The sequence below is a fragment of the Vicugna pacos genome, chromosome 10, assembly GCF_048564905.1.
Source record: "Vicugna pacos chromosome 10, VicPac4, whole genome shotgun sequence".
Taxonomy (NCBI): domain Eukaryota; kingdom Metazoa; phylum Chordata; class Mammalia; order Artiodactyla; family Camelidae; genus Vicugna; species Vicugna pacos.
The window spans coordinates 60,685,957-60,698,138 of NC_132996.1; the positions used below are offsets into that span (position 1 = coordinate 60,685,957).

Below are 12,182 nucleotides of genomic sequence, written 5' to 3' on the forward strand. Positions count from 1 at the left end.
CTTTGCATTTTAAAAATAATATAAAATGACATTCTCCATGTTTTATTGCCAGACAAGAGCTTTGAACTTCTGTCTCATTGAAGTTTGATAAAGTGCAAGAATTTTCCAGGGTTGGGTGGTGCCCTTAACCACAGAGGGAACACAGACTGATAAGAGCTGCACGTATAGGAAACCACCAGGGAGTAGCAATTACAGAGAGCTCTTGGTACTTGGCTTGTGTGAAATTCTCTGCGGGGAGGAACTTCTCCTTACCTCTCCTGACTCTTAGCTCCTTCCCTTCACCCACAGATGAAAAGAGCACCAGGGCTTTCTGTTTCTACTTTGTGAACTAGGACCAGGTGGGGTGAATACTTTGTGGTGGCGTAGTTCTTTGTAAGAAACTTTGAAATTTACGGACAAGTTCTAACTTCACACAAATGCTAACTGGCATGCACACCTATGCAGGTGGGGACAGGACACACTAGGGACAGGACACAAATACACACATGTGAATTCACATGGCCACAAATGGACCACATCTCTCAGATGATTTTACTGTCAACATACACCCCTGCTTTTGTGCTCTGTGTCAAAGGAAGATGATATTTATTTCTAAAACCAATTATAGGGTGTCAGTGATGAGCCAGAGTAGTATATAGTGCTACGAGCATGGGTTCTTGGTAGGAGACACACCTTGGTTTGAGTCTTGGCTTCTCTTCTTACTCGTTGTGTGATCTTGAGTAGGTTACCTTAATTCTGTAAGTCTCAGTTCTCCCATTTGTAAAATGGAAACATGGGGTCAAAATAACCTTTCATAGCATTGGTGTGAAGACAAATAAAATAATGCAGTAAAACACTTAGCACAGTCTTTTGCACATTGTTGCTTAAAGTCACACAGTCACTGTAAGTTGCACTGCTGCTCAAAATTGGTAGAGCTTTTATTAACATTATTATATGTAATATTAAACTCTAAACATCTGGTTGATAGATGAATGTTAAATAGGTGTAATCCTTTATTTTTATTTGTTTTTTTCTTTCCCCCTCCCCTCCACCTTTTTTTTTTTAATACAAGTCTGTTTTCCAGAAAGTTCCTCCTTTTTTTTTTGAGGAAGACAAAAGTACTTTGATTCTAACTGCTCTGAAAATATTTCTCCCTTAAAGGGCCTTCACACTGACTTTCAGTCCCTGGAGCTAGGGAGGGGAAGCAGCAGGATTTGCTTCTAAGTAGAGTTCTTTCATTTCTACCATCAAAAAACAACAAAAAAAGAAACCAAAACAAACACCTCTCCTGCAGCCTTGTAGTCTCCTTAGGTAGATCTAAGTCATAAAAGCTTGTATAGCTCAAAGAAGGAATCTTTTTGTAAGATCAGGGTTAGTGGGTGGAAGAAGGGAAGGAAAAAAAACAGAGGTGAAAGTATAGCTGATTTTAATGTTAGTTTGGCCATTTTTTCTTCCCAATTTCAAATGTACTTAATTATAAAGCAATTAATACCGGAAATTTTCATGTATTATCTCACAGCTTCACTCTCAGTTTTGGCCATTTCATAGAGAAATAGTTTTCCAGTTGGATGAACTGTTGAGGAAGCACTGGTTTTGTCTTGACATCTTTTTGGGGGGTGGGGGTTGGGGAATGTTTGCTGTAGCTGATAGCTTTAGGAAGCACTCATATCGATAAAATAAGTCATGGAATGTAAACCTGTCATTCATCTGGACTTTAGGCTGGAGCAAACATGATGAAACTTTAGGTCACCATTGTCAAATACTCTCTTGAGTACAGCTTGAGTAGGTAAACTTATTTGCTTTATAAGTCTTACTAAACTACCAGGACTTCAGGAATGTGTTTTTGAGGAACTCATTTTTACAAATTTTAGGTAGTTCCTCCATATTTTCCTGAGGGATGAAACTATGAAAGAGGCAAATGTCCATCTTGGTAGCAACTTTGTAGAATTGCTTTTTTGGCAGGATATTCATTACTTTTTTGTTTTGTTTGTTTTTTCCTTTTTTTTAAAATTTTTTTGGATGGTAAATGGAAACACTGAATTGGAAGTTTCTATGTGAAGTGTGCCAGGATACCATTGTTATACCCAAAGACGAAACTCAGGGAAGGGGAACAAGCATTTATTAGAAGCTCTGCTATTACTGAAGTAAACATCCAATAGCCCTTGAGGTAGGCTTTTAATAAAATATATTATCAAGCAAGCCAGGCATTGTGGTTTATGAATAGTAATAGTATTATTATCTGCACTTTACAGCGAGGAAATAGGCTTACAGAGTAATTTGCTCAAGGTTACACAGCTAGAAATTGGTAGGGCTGAGGATGGAACTCAAGCCCCTCAGAACTCTAAACACCAAGTTTTTAACCAGTGATTCTTAAACTTCAGGGTACATAAGAAACATCAAGAGTTCTTGTTAAAAATCACTGGGCTTCAATTAGAATTTTAAGGTCACTAAGTCTGAGATAATGTCAGATGATAAGTCTGCATTTTAACAAGGTATCTCAAGTGATTTAGATCAAGAAGTTGATTTTCTATGTTTTAAGAATTAAATTATATTTCTTCCCACACTTGATGAAGAAGAAAACAGGTGCAGATTAAGTAATTACCCAAGATTAAGCTACCCGAAGACAGAACCATGACTCCAGCCCAGGTCTGTCTAATTCTAAGTCATCACACCCTTTATTACAAGCCTGTGATTAATTCACACATTTACCAATCACAACAAATGCAGAAAACATGATTTCTGATAAATCAAGCCACATAGATTTCATGGTCGTATTATTTATCAAGGTTAATAACTTATAACACCATTACTGAAATTTTCATGGTCCTTAAACTCTTTCAATGACTTTTTTTAAATGAAAGAATTGAGTTTTCCTTGCAGTCAGGTCATCCATGCTTCAGGTATAGATCACTACTCCCTGGGCTAAATTTCTGAGACATGCAGAAGTGGAAGAAGGTGGAAGGAGGTAGGAAGAAAAGGATGCCCAGATCTATCTACTAAATGATGCTTAAAGCTCCTCACCCTCATCACTGAAATGAAGAGTGAAGGGCTGATGTTAATACTAACAGCTAATCAGATGGCAGTAGGTCATGTTCCCCAGCATCTCCCATTTTACCCTTTGAGACTGTAGCTCAGTTAGGGCCAGCAAATTTGGTTTGCCTATTCCAGTCCACTTTCTAGGGCAGAACCAACACCTTGATGGACTTTCTACTGGGACTGGGAGGATTTACCAATTTTTAAAAAATTAAAAAGTTTTCTGTCTCTCTCTCACTTTCTCTTTCTCTCTTGCTTTTTTTTTATTCATAGCCCAGCGACATGTCCTCACGTACATGGAGGATGCAGTGTGCCAGCTGTTAGAGAACAAGGAAGATATTAGCCAATATGGCATTGCCAGGTTCTTCACTGAATAGTAAGTACATGAGGGCTTTGCCAATAGGGCAGGGCTGGAGGCGGCTTTTGGAAGCAGATGCGATAATGAAGAGCAGAGCAGGGCAATGCTGACTATGCAGTGGCAGTGAATGCTTAGTTTTGGTAGATGGGTTGAGGGATGCGCACACTTGTTTTGGACCATGCCTTTGGTGCAGCTAGTTCTGTGCAATGATAAGTCTCATGAGTGGTCGTAATTACAGAAGCTTAATAACTGCTTGTTTGATCGATTAGGTCCGTTTTTGCAGGTTCCGCTAACAATCTAACTTTCCCCATTTTTCAGATGATTTACTCTGATTTCCCTTAGTCAGCATCCCTTCAGCCTGTGTTTTTTTTTTCTTTGCTGGCTTTTTTCATGGAAATTCTTCAGATGGGTTTTCCTCTGCAGTTTTCTTTCTGCAGGTTGCTGTGTCAGTCACTTAACTATTTAAGATTATTTCTAGAGGCAGGACATCTTTCATATGTTATATCTTTGAGGGATCATGTTTCTCTATAAAATATGCTTGGAGTGTGTAGAATTCAAAATGATTACTATTATTAATTTATTAAAAAATTTTTCTCAAGTTTTATTGAGATATAATTGATGTACAGCACTGTATAAGTTTAAGGCGTACAACCTAATGATTTGATTTACGCACATCATGGCGTGATCTCACAATAAGTTTAGTGACCATCCGTCATCTCATATAGACACAAAATTAAAGAAATAGAGGATTTTTTTTCTTGTGGTAAGAACTCTTAAGATTTACTCTTTTACAAAAATCCAAAAATGACAAATGCTGGAGAGGCTGTGGAGAAAGGGGAACCCTCCTACACTGCTGGTGGGAATGCAGTTTGGTGCAGCCACTATGGAAAACAGTGTGGAGATTCCTCAAAAGACTAGGAATAGACTTACCATATGACCCAGGAATCCCACTCCTGGGCTTGTATCCAGAAGGAAATCTACTTCAGGATGACACCTGCACTCCAATGTTCATAGCAGCACTATTTACAATAGCCAAAACATGGAAACAGCCTAAATGTCCATCAACAGGTGAGTGGATAAAGAGGTGGTATATTTATACAATGGAATACTACTCAGCCATAAAAACCGACAACATAATGCCATTTGCAGCAACATGGATGCTCCTAGAGAATGTCATTCTAAATGAAGTAAGCCAGAAAGAGAAAGAAAAATACCATATGAGATCGCTCATATGTGGAATCTAAAGACTCATGGACAGAGAATACAGAGTTGTGGTTACCAGGGGGGTGGAGGGTGGGAAGGGATAGACTGGGATTTCAAAATTGTAGAGTAGATAAACAAGATTACACTGTATAGCACAGGGAAATATACACAAAATGTTATGATAAATCACAGAGAAAAAAATGTGACAATGAGTGTGTATATGTCCATGAATGACTGAAAAATTGTGCCGAACACTGGAATTTGACACAACATTGTAAAATGATTATAAATCAATAAAAAATGTTAAAAAAAAAGATTTACTCTTTTAACAACTTTCATATATAACAGACAGCTGTGTTAACTATATTTATCATGTTGTACATTATTACATCTCTAGTACTTATTTATCTCATAACTGGAAGTTTGTAACTTTTGACTGCCTCGATCCAATTCCCCCATTTGCCCTCCTGCTCTGATTAACATAAGTTTGATCTCTTTTTTCTAAGCATTTGTTTGTTTTTGAGTTTTAATTGACCTACAACACTATGTTCCTGTTACACAACCTAATGATTTCTGTACATTTCAAACTGATCACCACAGTGAGTCTAGCTAAGATATGTCACCATGCAAAGATACTACATAGTCATTGACTATATTTCCCCTGCATTTCATACCCATAACTCATCTCATACCTCATCTTTTGCAATTGAAAGTATGTACCTCTTAATCCTCCTTACCTATTTCTTTCTTTTTGATATCACAGAACTGTTGTTAGGCTGAATGAGATAATCAATTTAAAACACCTTAGTCTTCATGAAAGGATGTGCTAAAGAAATACAAAACATTATTTTTATTGCCAGAATGCCATCACATGTTTATATAATCATTTGTATTCTCATTCCTTTTTTTCTGGTTTATTGGAAGCATTCTAAAATAGGAGGAATAGCCCCTTATAGGCTTCTATTTAAGGTGAATCATTAACTGAATTTCATCCTCCTTAAAAATAGTCTTTCTTTTTTTTTTTTCCCTTTCTATTCTCCAGGGGTTCCTTGAAGATCAGACATCTCTTCTAATGGCCTAAACTTGGGTTGCTGTTAGGGGAATTCTTGGCTCTCCCTGGCTCTTTTGCTGAGCTATAAGTCTTGCAAATAAAATATAGATTTCTTATGGATTAGAATTTCAAGTTGCTGGGAAAAACAAGCTTTCCAGGATCAGAGCTGGTCCCTTCTCTTCTCCCAGTCTTCTAAAGGAAGGTGAAGTATGAGCAAGGAATCTTACTTGTTCTCATGGTATAGATGAAGCAAATAAGGTGGGCAGGGAATAAAGACCAAGATTGAATAGCCTTGCTTGCTCTTACAGGACTGACACGCCTAGGGGTCAAGTTTCTAGGCCACTTAAGCTGTACCAGCACCCTTGAGGCTCCTTGCCAAGTGAAATATGATTCTTCTGGGGACAATGCTTCTTCCTGGCTTTTTCACTTTACTCTATTTCCCCTCCCCCATCTCTTTTATAAGTCTTTTCCTTATTACGCTGGTTTGTTGAGGGTGGGCATCATTTCTTCTTCATCTTTATATTCCCAATGTCTGGCAACATGCTTAGTTTTTAATAGATGCTCGGTAAATGTTTGTTCAATCTACAGCTACATCTATATCTTAGGTTATTGCATTCTATCTACTCTTATTCTTGATCTTATTACTGATAAGGACTATCTCTTGTTTTCTCTCTCTATTTTTGTTGAATCTTGTTGATAAAGCTCTATATCCTGCCATTTGGGAAGCTGTGTACCATGTATGTGGCAGTCCAAAAGTGAACCCACTGGTCTATGTAACTGATACTGTACTCTAGTAAGTCTTATAGCTGTTTCCGAACGCTGTTGAATGCTGTTGGCTATAGCTTTTTTATCTACTATTACACTGTTGAAACAAACTTATTTTTCACAGTACTGATAGAAATCTTGTTGCCAAGTGAGCTGTTTCTTGTCCTCAGGAAACTAAAACTTACATAATGTATGTAAATGGCACATACCTGACACTTCTATAACTCTAAGACACCATATTGGCCTGAGGCAAGTTATTTCAAGGAGTGAACTAGCATCAAAGCTCAAAAATCCTTTAAAAAAAGACTTCAAAGATGCCGATGTATGATTGAATGGGAAGCAGTATTTGGTAGACAAGGAGACCTGAATGGTAGAATCTCCGGATTTTACTTTGATTGTGAATTTAATTTGTCTCGTGAGAATCCTTCTTTCTTAGGCCTCAGTTTCCTATTGATTTATAGAAGCACAATGAAGTGAAAGACCTCTGCCCTGGGAAGAAGAGCTCCTTATTCTTATAAGTCATCACTCTGTAATCTTGGGTAAATTTTTGAAACTTTCTGGGCTTCAGTTGCCTCATCTGTGAAATGGATATAATAAAGTCTTACATGCTAATAAAAATAATAATGTAATAATTATATCTTATAATAAACAATGTTTTATTAGACTCAGACTATGTTTCAGCAACTATAATTCTTTGAAGTAGATGCTATTATTATCTTTATTTTATAGATAAGGAAACTGAGGCTCCAGAAGATTAAAACAGCTTCCTTAAGTTCACAAACTAATAAGTGGCAGAGTTAGAAATCAAGCTTTGTCTGCAGTATTACAGAGACCACTAGTCTCTACTGCCTCCAAGTCACTGTAATGCCCAGTGTTGCTGGAGGCCTAACCAGATAATATTTTGAGGTCTCTTCTAGCTGTAATTTTTAAATTCTTTGAAATTTCCCCTATGAACTCGACTTCACAAAGTTTATCACAGAGCTTTGTCTGGTGACCTTAGTTTATTGTCATTTAAATGGTAAGTATTGGATTTTGAGGGGGGATACAATTGGAGTGGTCTCTAAACAATAGGAACCATGATTGTTCAAAAATGTGTTAACTGTACACTTGCATCTCTCAGTTTCAAGTTCATATACTGAGATTTTTTATACGTTTAATGGTGGGTGACCTCCCTTTAAACAATGTAAAAGTACTCTGCAAAATTGTTTTTGGAAGGCTTTTTGGCTGATTTTCATCTATGGTCAGCTTGCCCTCTCACCTGTGTTGTCACTCCTTTGTTGTTGATGTTTTCCAGCAAATCCATGGTTGTTCCAGCAAATCTGGATAAACTGTAAAACATAAGTAGCTAGGCTGTACTGTGAGTGTGTGTGTGTGTGTGTGTGTGTGTGTGTGTGTGAGTGTGTGTCTGCAGACTGTGAGCTCTTTAGATCATATTCCTCTGGACAGTCTTGAAAGAAGGATACTAAATCCCAGAGGATTTTCTTTCATGTTGTATGTAACCTCTACCTCTGAATGTTGTCCTTCAACCAGGGGAAGGTAAAAGGAATTAATATTTAGAGGTGCCACTCTAAGAATAGACCAAGTGTCAGCACTGGGTCAGGACCTCTGAAGAAGTACATCCAAGAAAATAAGGCTAGAGTAGCTGTAACTTAGAAACCACAGCAGAGTGTGACCAGGTTCTTGTGGTAAAAGATAAAATGAGAAATGTGGTTTTTTTTTTAAGACATTGGAAAGTAATGACGAGAGAAAAACAGGCTGAAATCTGAGAATTCCTATCAGAATTGGGAACCATTCTTCACAAACTAAATTGATGGTTACAACACTGTGGCATCAAGGAGCTTGACCTCCACATACTAATATAGAAAAAAATGATACTCTGTGGTCTTGGTTGGTGGGCCCAGGAGGACTCTTTTTTATGATCAAGTGTCTTGTTTTTGTTTTTTTTAAATGATGATTTTAGCTTCTTAGGGACATTTTTATGATGACTGTTTTGGCTGCAAGTACATACACAGATTGCCTTCATTGATGGAGGTTTATTTTAAGGATATATGAGAATATAAGACAGCATCCCTTCATGAACTCATTCATTCAGTAATTATTTTTGAGCACCTACTGTGTGCCTACGTGTACTTGGCAATGAAGAAGGTATAGTGGTGAACAAGACAAATAAGGTAATTACCCACATGGACCTAGGAGTCTAGTGAGGGAGATAGTCAATAAACAAGTAAACTGATGATGACAACAATAGCTAATAGTTAATAAATACTTGCTATGTGCTGGGTACTGTTCTAAGCATGTAACATGTATTATTCAATTCTCAAAATACTATGAGGTGGAATATTAGAATTATCTGCTAATACTAATATTTATTTTAAACATTAGGAAGTTCAGACACACAAAAGGAACATTCCCAAGTTTACAGAGCTGATAACTGTAACAAGATAAACAACAAGGAAATAACTAGGGTAATGTGATATATAGGATGTCCAGAAAGGCCCTTTGGAGGAGGTGGCATTTGAGGGCTTATCTCAGGGAATGATTGGCTCATCCCATTGGAGAGACAGTAAGTTATCTCAGATCAGGTGACTTACTTTCTCTTTGTCCACGTTTATTACCTAGGCTTTCTGTGTCCAAAAAAAAATTTTTTTAATTGATTTTATTTGCTGCTACTCAGAGTGAAATACCCTTAACAGGAAGTGGTCATAGAAAGCCACTTTACAGTCCACTCCCTCATGCACTGCTTATATGTAATAAGTGAAAATAATAAAATAATTAGTCATAAAAATTATCACTGCTTATATGTAATAAGTGAAAACAATAAAAATACTTAGTCATAAAGATTATTTATGTCATGTAATAGAGTATAAATACGGAGATGGAAGTATTTATCAGTTTTTAGAAAAAGAACATTAATAGTACCATTCTGATACATATTAATTATCAGAATTCAGTTGAGAATTTGCATACTTTTTAATATACTCTAATAGTAAAAAGTAGCATCAAATTCCTTTTGTACTGTTTTAATTAGAATAAGTTCATTAAATATGAATGTTATTAATTCACTCTTGGAGGAAAAAGGAGATTCCAATAGTGCAGATTCTTAAATCACTTAAAATGTAACTCTAATGAAAATAATCCATGATTATAAAATATGTATTAGTTCTTATTTTTTAAACAGGTGCTCTAAGCCCTATGACAGATGACCCACTTCTGTCTTCAGTAATCTAGGACAACCAGGGCGTAAACTTTCAGTTCTAAAGTTGGCAGATTTTTTAGGATTATCTACCACCCAGCATTTAAGTAATGTTGTTTTGGGTTCTTCTTGTGCCCATGGTAACAGAGGAGCAGATATGGAGCAACAAGAAACACCTCAGGAGAAACCAGGACTCCACTGATTTCTAGGCTCATAGCTTTGAATGAGGGATGGACTTGAGACTTCTCTGGGCAATTTCTGCTCCATGTTTTCCCAACTTACTGTTGTTAAATTGAGCCACAATATGGTGTGATGACGTAATGGTGACTAATCCTATTATAGGCTTCTTCAAAAGGGGTAATGCTTCTCCTGGCCTGCCCCCACCCCCATCTTTTTTCCATAGTTCAGCTCTGAGCTCAAGTTGACACACTGTAACAGAAAATTATCCATTTTTCACTGTCAGCATCTGGATTCTCAGACTCAGATAATTGCTAGGAATAGATTTTGCCATGGCTGAAGCAGTCCCATCCTCACTGTTACTGGCCCCAGCACTTCTGTTAAGCCATCCATCATTTGTGAAGTCTGTGGGAGATTCTGTTTCTTTTCTGTATTACCAGAGATATCTTATAGCAAAAGGACACCAGGGAGACACAGTGGTGAGTTTAGAGTCACCAAAATCTATTTTGAAACTTAAAAATCCAGGTTCATTGAGAATATAAGAAGTACTTATATGCTTAGAATCCATCCCTCTTCTTCAGTCCCTTCATGTTTTGATTACAGGAAACCATCCAGCAGCACTTGACCTGGTAACTAAGGACCCATTTCACAGCCCACTGATCCCCTGACTCATTTAGAAGTTGGAGTCAAAGGTTATGGAAGTAATAATTGGGCCCAGATTCTCATTGTCAGGGAAGACTAACCTGACCCCCTCCCTGCTACAAGTTAAGGGAAATTTAGCTGTTGTGAAACCATCCAATAAGAGGAAATGAAGGAACTCCATCCTTGGCTGAAGTATGCTCAAGACCCAGTGATATTACTTCTGTTTTCATGGGAGCTACCTTTACAGCTAGCTAATATAAATTTTAGGTATAATTCTCCACCCTAAAATATTTCCCCTTAGAGAAATTACTTGATTTATTTTAATCTATAAATTATATAATCTTCACTTGGTCCAATCCAAGCCCTGATATTCCTTCTCATACCACTTCTTTGATAATTCCCTGAGTACTCTGGAAATCAGGTCGACACACACAAATCTGAGGTAACATATCAATAGTGCTCTTAGCCATGTAAAATAGCTCATCAGAAGTTAAGAAACTTTACTTCATCAACAGTCAAACGATTTAAACTCATCCGTGCTTTTAATTTCTTCTACAGTTTGCTCAGAGCGCTAGAAGATCTGCAGTGCGGGTGGCACAGGCCTGGCACAAGAGCAGGAAAGAATGACACAATCTGGCACCTTTAACCAGAAGATCCTTAATGAACTGGGATTGGGGTGGAGGGGACAGAGGGGAAAGAGGATGGACAGTTAGATTTTTGGCAGCCTCACAAAGGTCCTTCTTCCCTGAGGAAAGTGAAATAAAAGTCAAATGAAGCTTCTCTCTGTTATTATGATTTGCTAAGATGTTTGTCTGTCCTTAGCTTCCAGCCCCATGGCAGGTGCATCTTTGCAGTCAGTGACTTCCACGCAAAACAAATTGTTTCTCAGGATCCCTCAAGAGGGGTCAGGGCCAATTTCCTGTCTGAAGCCGTAACTGTGATTTCTTTCTTCAGCTATCAGATGCAGTTCTGACCAGGACAGTGGAAACTGTCTTATCAGAAAATGTCATGAGAATGTAAATTTATTTTAGGGCTCATCATTCCAGGACTTCTGGGTTCTGGGACTGCAACTGTAGGTAATGCCATTTCCAGGGTGGCCGTAGAGGCAGCCTGAATTTATCCTTTTGTCATTAAATAAGGTCAATAACAAATGTCTTTATTAAGGTCCTTGTGTTATATATTCCAAGTAAAAACCATCATTAGGGATGATAAGACCTATCTCATAGGGGTGTTATGCAAATCTAGTGAAATGGCAGGTGTGAAATGTCTGGTGATGTATAATTCATTTTCATTATGTCTCATTCCTCTTTAGCTCCAGTCTTCTGGGGTTTTTGCTTCCCTCCTACTTCATGACTCTTTTGAAAAGTGACAGTCTTCCTCGTCTTTCTCTTTAAATGGAATCAGAGTTGAGATCTTGATTACTTTTTAGTCTCTCGTTTTCTGTAGCACTTTTTGCTTACCCTGCATTTTTTGGAGGTTAAAGACATTTGATGATTTTCTGCATGACTATTAGCCATTTAGTGTCACCAGTTCACTCATTATTTAGTTCATTCAGAGGACAGCCTAAGAAAGATTTCTGTCTATTTTTCCCTTCACATATAAGCCATTTCCTCACTTCCTGTCTATACCCTTTTTCCTCTGGCTGCCAAGATTTTAAAAATTCAAGGTGTAATGGGAGACCTGACCCAGTCAAGTCTATTCCACTTGTGTTGTTCCTACTCTTAGCTCTAGCAATACAGTGATGTGCTCAGGATAATGAAAAGCAGACATTCTCTGCTGAG

The 12,182-nt window shown here is 37.6% G+C and overlaps 1 protein-coding gene across 4 annotated transcripts in view; it reads left to right on the forward strand.

The window, feature by feature from the left end:
* CSTPP1 (centriolar satellite-associated tubulin polyglutamylase complex regulator 1) overlaps positions 1–12,182 on the forward strand; it is a 170,260-nt gene that overhangs the window by 35,388 nt on the left and 122,690 nt on the right. For 3 of the 4 annotated variants that reach the window (XM_072969891.1, XM_072969890.1, XM_006212283.4), the window contains exon 2: positions 3,286–3,388. In XM_072969891.1, coding sequence (XP_072825992.1) covers positions 3,286–3,388 — 103 coding nt within the window. Of the gene's footprint in view, positions 1–2,026; positions 2,147–3,285; positions 3,389–12,182 lie in introns of all 4 variants that reach the window. The other variant, XM_072969892.1, reaches the window with a different exon arrangement.